The sequence below is a fragment of the Microcaecilia unicolor genome, chromosome 1, assembly GCF_901765095.1.
Source record: "Microcaecilia unicolor chromosome 1, aMicUni1.1, whole genome shotgun sequence".
Lineage (NCBI taxonomy): Eukaryota > Metazoa > Chordata > Amphibia > Gymnophiona > Siphonopidae > Microcaecilia > Microcaecilia unicolor.
Genome location: NC_044031.1, coordinates 705,988,008 through 706,004,653, shown reverse-complemented (window position 1 = coordinate 706,004,653; position 16,646 = coordinate 705,988,008). Strand labels below are relative to the sequence as shown.

Below are 16,646 nucleotides of genomic sequence, written 5' to 3'. Positions count from 1 at the left end.
GAAGAGAATCCAGTTGCACACCTGCCAGAAACCAATCGTAGAAAATTCAAAGAAAAAGAAGAGAAACCCCCTACTAGGGAGGGCATCTGGACTGGTCTGATATGATTAAAGGAAAGAAAATTATCAGGTAAGAACATAATGTTTCCTTGCCTGTCATCTATACTAGACCAGTCCAGATCAATGGGATGTAGCAAAGCAGTCACTCCATTAGGGCAGGAGAACAAAAGACCAAAGGCACTAAACAATGTGAAGCTTAGCAGCCTACATCTGCACGGTAGCTGGCTAAGGCAATAGAGAATAGAGAAACTCTCCGGAAAGGAAGAGCACACTGTTACCCGCGGAAGACATAACCGCAAGGCTACCTCGAAGCAGCAATGCGATCCAAGAGAAAGCATCTGCATCGGGAAAATCAAGTCCAAGCACATCGACCGTGCCGACGGCCCTATTTGGCTAAAATATCGGAGGCTAAGGATAAAAGAATACTGCCCGAGCCCAAAAACTCAGAACAGCTCTGCGCTGCTACAGGAACAAAAGATGTTGAACCACCAACTCCGAGTAACCCTGTCGAGAGCCAGCAACCACGTACAGGTTCCAAATAGAAATTCCAGCACTCTACAAGCCACCGGCCAAGCAGAAGCCATGTCACAACCCTGCCGCAAAACCAGAACTGAGCCAGCAGAAAACAAGAGGGTAAAGAAATATCCCCAGGGATAGTCTACCGCTATGAACAGGGATGGACCTAAGTGGAAAAAGTCCACGCGCCACCTTCAAACAGAGCCCCGTTCCCCATGCAAACATGGAATCCTGTCCCAATCCTGAGGTAGGGAGCCAAGGACCCCCTGAGAAGGGAGAGGATCAGGACCCCTATTGACTGAGAGACTGGAGCAAGGGCTTAGAAGCAAAGATGGTGCCAAGCACCATCAACATAGTTGCAACTTCACCATCAGCTGGAGCTAGAAGCATACCCGAAAGCCAGAGATGGGTCAACACAGTCAAAGAGAAAGAATATCCAAGATGAATTGGAGCACCACTAAACAGGCCAAAGAGTAACCTCGCTCCATGGCCAACTCCGGAGACACACTCAGAGACATAGCCAGAAAAAAACACACTGCTGCACAGCCGAAACTGAGACCATGCTGCAGCGTCAGAGAAGTAAAGCTATGTCCCCAGAAAGAAGCAACATACCATCTCTATAGATGCCATAACTGTCATCGGGCCAACCCTAAGGGATACTCAACACGCAGAACTGGTGCCAAGCAAAATGGCCAGCGACGAAGGAATACTTCACCATCATAGATGGAGCAAATCTACACAGCCAGAAATGCAGCTATGCCCAACTGTCAGGAAAGAAGCCACCCCGACGACTGAGACTGTGGCACGATCAAGCAGCAGTAAAAGAGCCAGGCTGTAGGAAGTCAACGAAGCAAGTAGCCAAGTTGCACAAACAGAAATGGAGCTGCAAGCAGAAGCCAAAGCAGCCATTGTACACCACAAGACTGTCAGTGTCATGCTCAAAAGGCCAGAAGGGCTAGCGCTCTTCATGCAAGAAGGTAGGAAGACCCTACAGGCAAACAGGAAACTGTGCTCCGTAGACAGACCTCGAGGTACACAAAATAAGCAAAGGGGGTGTGCAGCTCAGAATCATAGAGGGCAGTGAACTCAACCTCTGAAGAAACAGCCGCAGTCAACATTTGCAATGGAACGAAGTTCCACAGCCAGTGAGGAAACAGCGCTCAACATCCAACTATGGAGCACCATTCGAGAAAAGAATGCTGCTCTGCATCCAGCGATGGAGCCCAGCTCGGCATGCAGTGATGAAGCCCAGCTCAGCATTCAGCGAAGGAGCCCAGCTCGGCATCCAGTGATGGAACACTGCCCAGCAACCAGAGATGTTGCATTGCCAGACATCCAGCAACGGAGCACTTCGACCTCCAGCGAAGGAGCCCAGCTCGACCTCCAGTGAAGGAGCCCAGCTCGACCTCCAGCGAAGGAGCCCAGCTCGACATCCCGCGATGAAGCCCAGCTCGACATCCCGTGATGGAGCACTGCCCAGCAACCAGAGAAGCTGCATTGCCAGGCATCTAACAATGGCAACACAAGGAACAATGCCCAACTGCTGATGATGCTCGACCTCTAATGAAGCAGCAAAGGGAGACCATCCAGACAAAGAGGAAAAGAAAGACCACCACTGAAATAGGGACCACCCGCCCAGGGATGGAGCAATGCTCCACTGTCTGTGCTAAAGGGAAGCAGAACAGCCAGCAGCCAACCAAGGTGCCACTGCACATCCAGAAGAGCCGCTATTATCCACTCCTAGAAATGGAGCACTATGTTGCCAGAGAAAGGCAACCTACCAACACAGACAGGCCTAAGCAAGATAGCGCCATGCAGAAATGGGCCACACTAAATTACCAAGACAATGTGGCGTCAGGAAAAATGAAGAGTGCCGGCCCCTCAAACACCAAGCCATACCTGTGAGAAAGGAAGAAGTTGCTCAACTGTGAGGAGAGGAAAAGTCAATTAGCTTGCCGTCAGCTAGCCAAGGTACACCCCCAAAATAGCTGTGGCAGCAAACAGCAGAGAAGACATAGCATGCTCCCTAAAAAAGTGGAGTTGTGCTCCAAAAAGACCAGCCAGCACTGGAACACAGACAGAGAAAAGGAGCCGAGCCTCTACAAGGGTTCAATATAGGAGCAACTCTCCAAGACGGAGGAGAGGAAAACTCACAGGGTTATAGGAGCATCTATCTGCAAAGAAAGACCAAGCTACAGACCAGAGAAAAAATATGAGTAATAGAAAGGCCCCAATGGAGAAGGACAGATACTCACCCAAGCTGGGCTGTGTCCTCAAGACAAAGGAGGTGCTGCCAAACAGCAGAGAGGGTGCTGCTGGAAAAAGAAACCAGGAAACTGCCACAGTAGCAGAGGAAGAACTGCTGCCACCAACCCAACGGGAATGCATTCCTCGGGAAAAGAAGCAGCAAGCAGACCTCAGAAAATGCCATGCACAGTTGCACCCACAAAAAATAAAATAGCCGCACATCAATAGCAGAAAGAAGCAGCCTCATACACACTGCAAGGAAAGCAGCCGAGACAAGAGCCGCACCAAGCCACCAGAATAGGCTCAGAGGCACAACAGCACACGAAACTGCGCCCTACCAACTGGCTCAGAGGCGCTCAAGGTTCAACCCCACGCACTTCAAAAGGCAAACCAAAGAGGAAAGTAGTAATACCGGCAGATGGACAAGGAAAAACTCGTACCTGAGAGAACACTGCAGTCTTCCACCAAAAAAGGATCAACCACAGACTCCGGCCATGGGAGGCTGATCTAGGTTGCCTAGGAAAAGTAAACCAACAAGAATTTGAACCCCTACATGGAGCTGCAACAAAAAAAAAAAAAAAGAAAGAAGTTGGACGTTTCAAAGGCCTGAGCCACAGCGGATACCACCGTGTTGGACCGACAGAACCAAAGCTGCACTAGAGCAGCATAAGGCAAGCGGCCTGCTAAAACCCCGGCGGGAAAAGTGGGAGTGAGATCCACAGGGTGCTGACACTGCAAATCGCCAACGGAAGAAAATAGCAAACAAAGTGAAAAAAAGTGCCACCAAATGAACCAAGCGCCTCGCTGCTGGAAAGAGAAGCGCCCCGGATTGAGAAGACTCGAGAGCAGTAGCCGGCAAGACATATCACTCAAAAAAAAAACCTACCAAAAACACAGGAGAAGGAAAATACCGTCGCCATAAGATCAAAAAATTTTGAACCCGCCGAAGCCAGGTAAGGAGAAAAGGAAAATAAATAAATAGAGTCTTTCCTCTTCTTCTTCTTTTTTTTTTTTTTTTTTTAAGCAGTGTCTATAAAGACTGTTTCCCAGGAGACAATTCAATAAGTGTACCCTCTGCAAGCTAATCAATAGCTTACCTTACATGGAGAAGAACCAAGGTATAACTGAAAGGAGACGAGACAGACAGGTAAAGTTGCTCCATGCCACCATCAACCATTGTCTTGCCACAAAGGGAGACAGGTGAGGAAGGGGAGGGAACCAAGGCCACTGGATATCACCCTAGCAGGCAGATGAGGGACCCAGGAGCACTGAGTCATCAAAATACTCAAATCTGGGCTACCATCACACCTCGGGCTCTACTGTCAACCAGAAACTAGCTGGGACAGGAGCTAACTGCCAGACATGAAGAGAGGCTGCACTATCCGTCCACCATCCACTAGGAGATAGAGAAAATACTGAACATTCCAGACTGCACGTTAAGGGGGGCAGATTACTTGGAACTATTTTCTCTGTCTTCTTCCGCTGGTGGATGGATATAACACATTGGTCTGGACTGGTCTGGTATAGATGACAAGGGAAAACCACAGAAAGGCAGTATATCAAGTCCCATTTTCTTTTCCCTTCCCATTCCGCAATACTGTTGTAATGTTTGTGCACAATTCAAGAAATCTTGAAATCCACTATCAGGGCACTAATAAAAATTTGTCTACAACATGGTGTTTGCTCAAAACAGCATTCTTCCCATACACCAACCAACAACAACAACAACAACAACAATCATTTCTAAAGCGCTACTAGGGTTACGCAGCGCTGTACAATTCAAACATAGAAGGACAGTCCCTGCTCAAAGAGCTTACAATCTAAAAGACAAGAGAACTAAAGACAAGTGAACAATCTAGAGGACGAGTGAACAGTTAATCTGATAGGGTGGATAGATTGGGGTATTTTATATTTCTTGAGCGGTTAGGCGCCGAAGGCAGCATTGAAGAGGTGAGTTTTAAGCAGAGATTTGAAGATGGGTAGGGAGGGGGCATGGCGTATGGGTAAAGGAAGATTATTCCAGGCATAGGGTGAAGCAAGGCAGAATGAGCGGAGCCTGGAGTTGGCAGTAGTGGAGAAGGGTACTGAGAGAAGGGCTTTGTCCTGTGAGAGGTTGCGGGCGGGAACATAGGGGGAGATGAGGGTGAAGAGGTAGTGAGGAGCCACAGACTGAGTGCATTTGTAGGTAAGGAGGAGGAGCTTGAATTGTATGCGATATCTGATCGGAAGCCAATGAAGTGATTTAAGGAGAGGGGTGGTATGAGTATATCGGTTTTGGCGGAATATAAGACGTGCAGCAGCGTTCTGAACGGATTGAAGGGGGGATAGATGGCCGAGTGGGAGGCCGGTGAGGAGTAAGTTGCAGTAATCGAGGCGAGAGGTAATGAGAGCATGGACGAGAGTTCTGGTGGTATGCTCAGAGAGGAAAGGGCGAATTTTGCTGATATTGAGGAGGAAGAAGCGACAGGTCTTGGCAGTCTGTTGGATATGCGCAGAGAAGGAGAGGGAGGAGTCGAAGGTGACTCCGAGGTTGCGGGCAGATGGGACGGGGAGGATGAGGGTGTTATCAACAGAGATAGAGAGTGGAGGAAGAGGAGAAGTGGGTTTAGGAGGAAAGACAAGGAGCTCGGTCTTGGACATGTTCAGCTTCAGGTGGCGGTTGGACATCCATGCCGCAATGTCGGATAAACAGGCCGATACCTTGGCCTGAGTCTCCGCAGTGATGTCAGGTGTGGAGAGGTATAGCTGGGTGTCATCAGCATAAAGATGATACTGAAAACCATGAGACGAGATCAGCGAGCCCAGGGAAGAGATACGAGATCAGCGAGCCCAACCACAACATGAGCTTTCTTTTTCGTATGAGGCTCTCCAAACAATGAATTATTCTTGAGAGTGCTCTAGCTTACACCTTAATTTTTTTTAATTAAAATATTCACAGGGCAACATATCCAATGATATAATCTCCTAAACCACAGTTCTAACAAAACACAGCAAACATCATAACAAAGAAAACACAAATTGCATCTGTCCTTAGTAAAATGCTTAATTGTCATTTATCAGAAAATACAAGTATCAATAACAGATACAATACTACATTGTCACAATGTCAGTGCAAATACAGTTTATGGTAGCAGCAATCTTACCTCATCATATGATGATTGACATAGGCTTTGCTACAGCTGGTACTATATCTGCATACACTACAATGGACGTATGTTGGAAAGTGACTTGCAAAATCTTTTATTTCTGAGTAACATTCAATACACTTGTGAACTCCCCCACGATACCTGCCAAGAAAAGACAGACTGTTTTTAAAAGTTATATTTTTAGCAGATAAAACTAGCTCAGTGACAAACACAAAAGGTTTGTCACTGGCAAAATGTTTTTGCTCAGACTCCCAAACATATATGAAATACTACACTCTGGTCCAAATGCTAGGGAAAAGCCCAAGGTGCCACTTCTGCTGTTTTCAGATTACCAAGTCTGGATCAAGAAAGGCAGCCAGTGGGGGGAAAGGGAGAAGTGTGGGCCGATTTTCAAAAACACATATACCCCTATGTGAATACAGAAAATAAAAATACCTAGGCTTCAGTCTCTTGGCTCCCCCAACATCTCTGAAAATCTAGTGTGGATTGGATGCAAAGCTAAAAAGGTTTTTAGATGCCAAAACTCAGTGTACACATGGATAATAAGACTTGTCAGAATTCTCATGTTGCCTCCGACATATCCTCATCTTTATGATCAGTTTAGGTATTCATTCTGACTCACATCTGGAAAGGTCACTGCATACTGGGCAATGATAACAGCTAGTATAATTCAGATTTGATTGGTCCAAAAGATTAAAACTTATTAAACTGAGGCTGATTTGATAACTTTGGAATTGACTCGTGATTAGTTGTTTTAAGATTACTTTAATTATAGCTACGTCATGCTAAGTTCCATGTTAGGCGTTACGGACCAAAAAAGGGATCAGGGTGTCGTCGTCGTCGATAATACACTGAAACCTTCTGCTCAGTGTGCTGCTGCGGCTAAGAAAGCGAATAGAATGTTGGGTATTATTAGGAAAGGTATGGAAAACAGGTGTGAGGATGTTTTAATGCCATTGTATCGCTCCATGGTGCAACCGCACCTTGAGTATTGTGTTCAATTCTGGTCGCCGCATCTCAAGAAAGATATATTAGAATTGGAAAAGGTGCAGCGAAAGGCGACTAAAATGATAGCGGGGATGGGACGACTTCCCTTTGAAGAAAGACTAAGGAGGCTAGGGCTTTTCAGCTTGGAGAAGAGACAGCTGAGGGGAGACATGATAGAGGTATATAAAATAATGAGTGGAGTGGAACAGGTGGATGTGAAGCGTCTGTTCACGCTTTCCAAAAATACTAGAACTAGGGGGCATGCGATCAGATCAGAGACAACATGGTTTTACCAAAGGTAAATCGTGCCAAACGAATCTCATTGAATTCGTTGACTGGGTGACCGTAGAATTGAATCATGGATTTAGATTTCAGCAAAGCTTTTGACACGGTTCCCCACAGGAGGCTCTTGAATAAACTTGACAGGCTGAAAATAGGACCCGTCGTGGTGAACTGGATTAGGAACTGGTTGACGGACAGACGCCAGAGGGTGGTGGTGAATGGAATTCGCTCGGATGAGGGAAAGTTGAGTAATGGAGTGCCTCAGGGATCGGTGCTGGGGCCGATTCTGTTCGATATTGTGAGTGACATTGCCGAAGGGTTAGAAGGTAAAGTTTGCCTTTTTGCGGATGATACTAAGATTTGTAACAGAGTGGACACCCGGGAGGGAGTTGAAAACATGAAAAAGGATCTGCGGAAGCTAGAAGAATGGTCTAAGGTTTAGCAATTAAAATTCAATGCGAAGAAATGCAAAGTGATGCACTTAGGGAATAGAAATCCACGGGACACGTATGTGTTAGGCGGGGAGAATCTGATAGGTACGGACGGAGAGAGGGATCTTGGGGTGATAGTATCTGAGGATTTGAAGGCGACGAAACAATGTGACAAGGCGGTGGCCATAGCTAGAAGGTTGTTAGGTTGTATAGAGAGAGGTGTGACCAGCAGAAGAAAGGGGGTGTTGATGCCCCTGTATAAGTCGTTGGTGAGGCCCCACCTGGAGTATTGTGTTCAGTTTTGGAGGCTGTATAATGTTAAGGATGTAAAAAGAATTGAAGCGGTGCAAAGAAAAGGTACGAGAATGGTATGGGATTTGCGTTACAAGACGTATGAGGAGAGACTTGCTGACCTGAACATGTATACCCTGGAGGAAAGGAGAAACCGGGTTGATATGATACAGACGTTCAAATATTTGAAATATATTAATCCGCAAATGAACCTTTTCCGTAGATGGGAAAGCGGTAGAACTAGAGGACATGAAATGAGATTGAAAGGGGGCAGACTCAAGAAAAATGTCAGGAAAGGGTTGGACGGTTTCCTAAAGGACAAGTCCATAAACCGCTACTAAATGGACTTGGGAAAAAAAATCAACAATTCCAGGAATAACATGTATAGAATGTGTGTACGTTTGGGAAGCTCACCAGGTGCCCTTGGCCTGAATTGGCCACTGTTGTGGACAGGATGCTGTGCTCGATGGACCCTTGGTCTTTTCCCAGTGTGGCATTACTTATGTACTTAAGTTGATTCGGATGTATTTCTAATTGGTAAGTCGATCAAGTTTGTCATGTAACTCGGGGCTTCCCCGTAGAGGATTTTGTGAACCATGGTGCAGATTTTGAAGGCGATACATTCTTTAATTGGGAGCCAGTGTAGTTTTTTGCGGAGGGGTTTTGCGCTTTCAAATTGCATTTTACCAAATATAAGCCTAGCTGCAGTGTTTTGAGAGGTCTGAAGTGTCTTTAAGGTTTGTTCTTTACATCCTGCATAAATTCCATTGCAGTAGTCTAAGTGGCTCAGTACCATTGATTGTATCAGGTTGCAAAATGTTTCCCTCGAGAAGAATAGCTTCACGCGTTTGAGTGTCCACATTGAGCAGAACATTTTCTTTGTTGTGGATGCCACTTGGCTCTCTAATGTCAGGTTATGGTTCAATGTAATGCCGAGGATTTTCAGGCTGAGATAGGAAGGGTGTGATCTGGGGTGTTGATACTTGTGGGGATGTCCATGCTGTGTTGGGCTGAGAGGATCAGACAATGTGTTTTTTCTTTGTTAAGTTTTAATTGAAATGCATTTGCCCATGAATCCATGATGTTCAGGCTGAGCTTGATTTCTTTGGTGATTTCTGTCAGTTTGGTTTTATAAGGAATGTATATTGTGACATCGACTGCAAATATGAAAGGGTTGAGGCCTTGGTTGGATAAGGACCTGGCAAGTGGGGTCATCATAGGTTCAATAGGATCGGTGATAGCGGCAAACTTTGCAGTACTCCACAGTCTGCTTTCCAAGGTGATGATATGTTTGAATTTGATTTTACTTGGTATGTTCTTGTGGTTAGGAAGCCCTTGATCCAGTTAAGTATGTTTCCACCAATCCGGAACTTATCTAGTAATCTTATTAATATATTATGGTTTACCATCAAGCTCATTTTCAAAGCACTTAGCCTCCCAAAGTTCCATAGAAACCTATGGAACTTAGCCTCCCAAAGTGCTTTGAAAATATGCCTCATTGTCTAATGCACTAGACATGTCGAATTGGAGGAGAAGGATGTTTTTGCCTGTTGCTATTTCCTGCTTGAATTTGGCTAGAAGAGTGAGTAATACTGTTTCCGTGCTGTGGAGGGGGCGAAAGCCTGATGATTGTGAGTCATGTAATATGGAGAATTTGTATGTAATCTGTGAGTTGTTTGGTACCATGCTTTCCATCAGTTTGACCACCAGCGGGATAGATGCTACTGGATGGTAGTTGGTGATTTCATTTGTATTTTTCTTGGTATCTTTTGGTATTGGGGTGAGTAGGATATTGCCATTTTCCTTTGGGAAGAGGCCTAGCTGAAGCATGTAATTTAGATGGGATATGAGGTCTGCTATGAAGCGGTCAGGGGCGGATTTCATTAGGTAGTTGGGACAGGTATCTAGTTTACAGTGAGTGTTGGCAAACCTGCTAATCGCTTGGGTAACTGTTTCGACGGTAAGGAGGGTGAAGTTTAACCAGGTCCGATCTGCTGGGTATTCTCCAATGGTTGGGTCTAGTTCGTTGAGGAAGTTTTCAATGTCGGCGTTGTTTTGAGGTAGTGTGTTGAGTAGGTTTACAATTTTTTCATTGAAGTACTTCGCAAATTTATCTGCAGATGGGATGTCTGTGTTCATGGTCGTGACCAAGTTGGTGTCTAGGAGTTTGTTCACGAGTTAGTATATTTTCTTCATGTCTTTGTGATCTGTCCCTATTTTGGTTTTATAGTATGATCTTTTTGCCCGTCTTATTGCATATTTGTATTTTCTTTGTGTTTGTTTCTATGTGTTGAGTGTATGTTCGTCTTTTGTTTTACTCCATGCTCGTTCGAGTTTCCTGGTTTGAGTTTTTAATTTTTTCAGTTCATCGTTGAACCATGGTATCGAGTTATGCTTGCATGTGGTTTTTGTTCGTAAGGGTGCAATTTCGTCTAGTATGCTTTTGCATCTTTTGTCCCATTTTGTGAGGTAGTATATGGAGTCTGTTTGTGCTGCCCATTCGTTATTGTATATTAGTTGCCAGAATGTTTCCGGGTCTACTGGACCTCTTGTGCTGTAGGTTGTATATTCTAGCATTCGTTGTATGCCCTTCTTCCGTCAATGTAGAGATAGGTTTAGTTTGTAGTGGTCGGTCCAGGGTGTCTCTGTCCATTTAGTATTAGTTATTGTTAGGTTCTGGTCTGTTAAAAGTTTGTGTGAGATGAGATCAAGTGTGTGCCCTTTGACGTAGGTTGGTTGCAATTGTGGCCATTTAGATTGCATAGATGGAGGAATTCTTTACATTCTCGTGCGTTGGTAGAGTTCGGGTCTTCTAAGTGAAGGTTGATGTTGCCTAGTACTAGTGTGTTGGGGTTGTGTATGCATGTGTTTGAGATGAAGTCCATGAAGTTGGTCTGGACTTCGTTCCAATTACCTGGGGGTCTGTAAAACAGGACCCAATTCAGGTGATCTCATAGGGTTTTGTTATGGATTCTGACTGAGGCAATTTCAAGTTGAGGTGTTATGGACTCGGCAGTGGTTTTGGTGGTAAAGTGTGATCGGTAGACCAGTGCTATGCCTCCGCCTCTCTTGTCCTTTCTGGTCCAGTGTGTGATTTTGTATCCTGGAGGGCACAGGTCTAGGATTATTGGGTCCTTTTGGTCGTGGATCTAAGTTTCAGTGAGGAAGAGTAGATCAAGATTTTCTGACGTGATCCAGTCTGTTAATATTGCTGTTTTGTTTACAGTGGATCTGGCGTTGACGTAGCCCACTTGGATTGTTTGGAATGGGTCTTCTGTATTTGGTGTTGTGTGGACTTTTTTTTAGTTGTCGTTTCTTTGTTAGGGAGAGTTTGTTTGGGCCCTTCTTTCCCTTCTGTTGTAGTTGTTCGCATGTGAGTGTTCTTCCTATGTTTAGGTTATCATCAGTTTGGTGAGGTGTGGTGTGTTTGATCCATCTACAGTGATAATGTAGTATGGGTATGATGTTGCTTTCTGCAAGTGGGATGGCTAGTGTTGAGTGGGTCAGTGTTAAGGTAAAATTATGTATCATACCTGATAATTTTCTTTCCATTAATCATAGCTGATCAATCCATAGACTGGTGGGTTGTGTCCATCTACCAGCAGGTGGAGATAGAGAGCAATCCTTTTGCCTCCCTATATGTGGTCATGTGCTGCCGGAAACTCCTCAGTATGTCGATATCCAAGCTCCATCCGCAGGACTCAGCACTTAGAGAATTACACCCACAAAGGGACACTCTGCCCAGCTCACCACCGCCGAAACGGGGGAGGGGAATTAACCCAGCTCATCCCCACACAAGTGGGGGAGGGGAATCCGTCCAGCTCATCCCCGCGGAGCGGGGGAGGGACACCACCCCGCCGATGCGGGGGGATCTGGCTTATCCTGCAATCGCAACCGCGGGAGGAGCTGACTGACCCTAACACCGCCGAAGCGGGAGGGGTATAAAGCTGCCCTACAGTCGCACGAAGCGGGAGGGAGCGCCGGCAGAATTTAGGTCTCAATCTAGCCCCGTAAAACGGAGGGGAGAGGAATGCAGCAGCTCACTGTAACACGAACTCGTCTCAACTCTTGAAGAATCCAATTGAAAAAACTTGAACACGAAGTCCTCCTGAACAGGAACTGAAGACTAAACTTGAATTTGAAATGCAACCAGAATATAAACAGTACAGATATCTGGGAGGGGCTATGGATTGATCAGCTATGATTAATGGAAAGAAAATTATCAGGTATGATTCATAATTTTACCTTCCATATCATCATGCTGATCAATCCATAGACTGGTGGGATGTACCGAAGCAGTACTCACCCAGGGCGGGACATTGAAATCCCTGACCGCAACACTGAAGCTCCAAACCGGGCCTCCGCCCGAGCAGCCACAGTCAAGCGGTAATACCTGGAGAAGGTATGGGCCGATGCCCAAGTTGCCGCCTTGCAAATCTCTTCCAAGGAGACGGACCCGGCCTCTGCCATCGAGGCCGCCTGAGCTCTAGTGGAGTGAGCCTTCAGCTGGATAGGCGGCACCTTCCCCGCGGCCACATAAGCCGCTGCAATGGCTTCCTTGACCCATCTTGCCACTGTAGGCTTAGCAGCCTGCAGACCCTTACGAGGACCTGCAAACAGGACAAACAGATGATCCAATTTCCGGAAATCATTGGTTACTTCCAAGTATCTGATGATGACTCGTCTCACATCCAGAAATTTGAGAGCAGAGTATTCCTCTGGGTAGTCCTCCCTACGAAAGGAAGGGAGACAGAGCTGCTGATTCACATGGAAGCGAGAAACAATCTTGGGCAGGAAGGAAGGCACTGTGCGAATCGTCACTCCTGCCTCCGTGAACTGCAGAAAAGGCTCTCGACATGAGAGTGCCTGGAGCTCGGAAACTCTTCTGGCTGAAGTGATAGCCACTAAAAAGACTGCTTTCAACGTCAGGTCTTTCAGAGATGCCCTCGACAAGGGTTCAAAAGGCGGCTTCTGCAAGGCTCTTAGCACCAGGTTGAGATTCCACGCAGGCACCACTGAGTGCAGAGGAGGACGCAGGTGACTAACTCCCTTGAGAAAACGTACCACATCTGGCTGCGAAGCCAGGGAAGCACCCTTCAGGCGGCCCCTGAAGCAAGCCAGAGCCGCTACCTGGACTTTAAGGGAACTGAGCGACAGGCCTTTCTCCAGACCTTCTTGCAGGAACGCCAGCACTGAAGAAATTGGAGCAGTGAAGGGAGAAAGAGAGCCTGCTTCACACCACGCTGCAAAGGTACGCCAAACCCTGGCGTAAGCAGTAGAAGTAGAGCACTTCCTCACTCTCAGCATAGTGGCGATGACCTTGTCTGAGAAGCCCTTCTTCCTCAGACGCTGCCGCTCAATAGCCAGGCCGTAAGACCAAAGGGGGAGGGATCCTCCATCACCACGGGACCCTGATGCAACAGGCCCTGCTCCACTGGCAGCCGCAGAGGGTCGTCCACTGAGAGCCTGATCAAGTCCGCATACCAGGGACGTCTGGGCCAGTCCGGACCCACCAGGATTATCCGGCCCGGATGCTTTGCCACCCGGTCTAGTACCCTGCCCAACATGGGCCAGGGCGGGAACACATAGAGAAGCTCTTGTGTCGGCCACTGTTGGAGAAGAGCATCTACTCCCAGAGATCGAGGGTCCCGTCCTCTGCTGAAAAAGCGCGGCACTTGGCAATTGGCCGATGACGCCATCAGATCTAGGCTCGGATGGCCCCAGCACTTCGTGATGTCCAAGAACGCCTGAGCCGATAACTGCCACTCTCCGGGATCCAAGGTATGGCGACTGAGAAAGTCCGCCTTGACATTCATGACTCCGGCAATGTGGGCAGCTGACAGCTGTTCCAGGTTCGCTTCCGCCCACTGGCATAGATTCATGGCTTCCTTGGCTAGAGGGGCGCTCTTGGTACCTCCCTGGCGGTTGACATAGGCCACAGCCGTGGCATTGTCCGACAGGACCCGTACTGGCTTCAACGCCAGTACCGGGAGGAACTCCAAAAGCGCCAACCGAATGGCTCTGAGTTCCAGGAGGTTGATAGACCACTTTGCCTCTGCAGGAGACCAGAGCCCCTGCGCTGTCCTTCCCAAGCAGTGGGCTCCCCAGCCCGTCAAAGAGGCGTCCGTCGTGACGACAATCCACTCCGGGGTCACAAGAGGCATCCCTGCAGACAACTTGTCTGACCTCAGCCACCAGCTCAGCGCCTTGCGCACTGCTGGGTCCAAGGGAAGGCGCACAGCATAATCCTCCGACACCGGAGTCCAGCGCTGCAGCAGAGAGTGTTGTAGTGGTCTCATATGAGCCCTGGCCCAGGGCACTACTTCCATCGTGGCCGTCATAGAGCCCAACAGCTGCACATAGTCCCAAGCCCGAAGCGGAGAGGCTACTAGGAACTGGTCCACCTGAGCCTGAAGCTTGACAATCCGATTGTCCGGCAGGAACACTCTGCCCACTTGGGTGTCGAATCGAACTCCCAGATACTCCAGGGACTGAGTCGGGCACAGCTGGCTTTTCTCCCAGTTGATGATCCACCCCAGGGAGCTCAAAAGAGCAATCACCCGGTCCACAGCTTTGCCGCACTCTGCATAAGAGGGGGCTCGGATCAACCAGTCGTCCAGATAAGGATGGACTTGTACTCCTTCCTTTCGCAGGAAGGCCGCGATGACCACCATTACTTTGGAGAAGGTCCGCGGAGCAGTAGCCAACCCGAACGGGAGGGCTCTGAACTGGAAGTGTCGGCCCAGGACTGCAAAACGCAGAAAGCGTTGATGAGGAGGCCAGATGGGAATATGCAAGTACGCTTCCTTGATGTCCAAGGATGCCAGGAACTCCCCTGCCTTCACTGCCGCTATAACAGAGCGGAGAGTCTCCATGCGAAAGTGCAGAACTTTCAAGGCCCGATTGACCCCTTTGAGGTCGAGGATAGGCCGTACAGAACCTCCTTTCTTTGGTACTACAAAGTAAATGGAGTAACGTCCCTTGCCAAGCTGATTTTCTAGCACTGGAACGACCTCACCCAGGCGGATCAGATTGCCCAAGGTCTGCTGCACTGCCACAGCTTTGACCGGAGACTTGCAGGGAGAGAGTACAAACCCGTCTCTTAAGGGTCGGCAGAACTCTAGCTTGTAGCCGTCTCTGATGACTTCCAGCACCCAAGCGTCTGAAATTACCCTGGTCCACTCGCCCAGAAACGAGGACAGGCGTCCTCCAATCTGCACTGGGCCATGGACCAGGACCCCGTCATTGGGTACGAGACCCTGGGGGAGGACCGGAGGGCGCACCTCCGGGACGGCGGTCTCTGCGAAAGGAATGCTGCTTGGGGGAGAAATTCCTCTTGAAGGAAGAGGGAGCAGAGGAGCCCGACTTGCCCGGGCGGTACCGACGTGCTTCCTGAAACCGTCCTCTGGAGATACCGGGGCGAGCACTGGCCCGAGCCCTGACCTCTGGTAACCTCTTGCCCTTAGACGTGCCAAGATCGGTCACAATTTTGTCCAGCTCGACCCCAAAGAGCAGCTTGCCTTTAAAAGGCAACTTAGCCAGGCGGGACTTAGAGGCGTGGTCAACAGACCAATGTTTCAGCCAAAGCCACCGCCGCGCAGAGACTGTCTGAGCCATACCTTTAGCCGAGGCTCTCAAGACATCATACAGTAAGTCTGCCAAATAAGCCGAGCCCAATTCCAGGGCCGGCCAATCAGCCCTCAAGGAAGGATCCGAGGGGGAAGCCCGCTGCACAATCGTCAGGCACGCCCTGGCCACATAGGAGCCGCAAATTGAGGCCTGCAAACTTAAGGCAGCCGCCTCGAAGGACGACCTTAAGGCCGCCTCCAATCTTCTGTCTTGGGCGTCCTTTAGGGCCGTGCCACCTTCCACCGGCAACGCCGTTTTCTTAGACACCGCAGTGATTAAAGAATCCACGGTAGGCCAAAGAAAGGCCTCCCGTTCACTTTCAGGCAAAGGATAGAGGCGGGACATAGCCCTAGCCACTTTGAGGATCGCTTCCGGGACATCCCATTGAGCCGAAATTAAGGTGTGCATGGCATCATGCACGTGGAAGGTTCTAGGCGGGCGCTTCGTCCCCAGCATAATGGCGGAGCCAACAGGGGCTGAGGGAGAGACGTCCTCTGGAGAGGAAATCTTCAAAATGCTCATGGCCTGCACTAACAGGTTGGGCAAATCCTCTGAGCGAAAGATCCGCGCTGCAGAGGGGTCATCCGCTCCATCCGAGCGGGAATCCGTCTCCTCCAAGGAATCCCCAAAGGACCGTTGGGAGAACTCAGATACGCTGCCCTCATCTACATCAGAGGAGACAGAGTCCTCTAGGGCCTGGAAATCCACCCGAGGGCGTTTACTTCCGGGGGCCTCAACCCCTTTATCGGACAAGGGAGAAGGGGCAGCGTTTTGCATAAGGAAGGCCTGATGCAGCAGCAAAATAAACTCGGGGGAGAAACCCCCCAGACTGTGCACTTCAGCAGCCTGGGCCACAGCCCTAGACGCACCCTCAACCGGCGCTCGCAAGAGCGGGGGAGAAACATGCTGCGCATCCAAGATGGCGTCCGGCGCGACACTCCGCGAAGGAGCCGCGCGGGAAGAACGGCGCTTAACTTTAGCCGCTTTTTTGCCGTCGCCCAAATCAAGGGCGGCCATGGCATTAACGTCTCCCAGCTCAAGGGCGGCCTAAGAAGAAGCC

General features: G+C 48.7%; 1 protein-coding gene across 1 annotated transcript in view; it reads right to left on the bottom strand.

Moving 5' to 3' along the window:
• The window catches only part of ZNF280D (zinc finger protein 280D), a 434,133-nt gene that overhangs the window by 180,169 nt on the left and 237,318 nt on the right, over positions 1-16,646 (bottom strand). Inside the window, 1 exon segment of the mRNA XM_030189034.1 lies at positions 5,964-6,107. Coding sequence (XP_030044894.1) covers positions 5,964-6,107 — 144 coding nt within the window.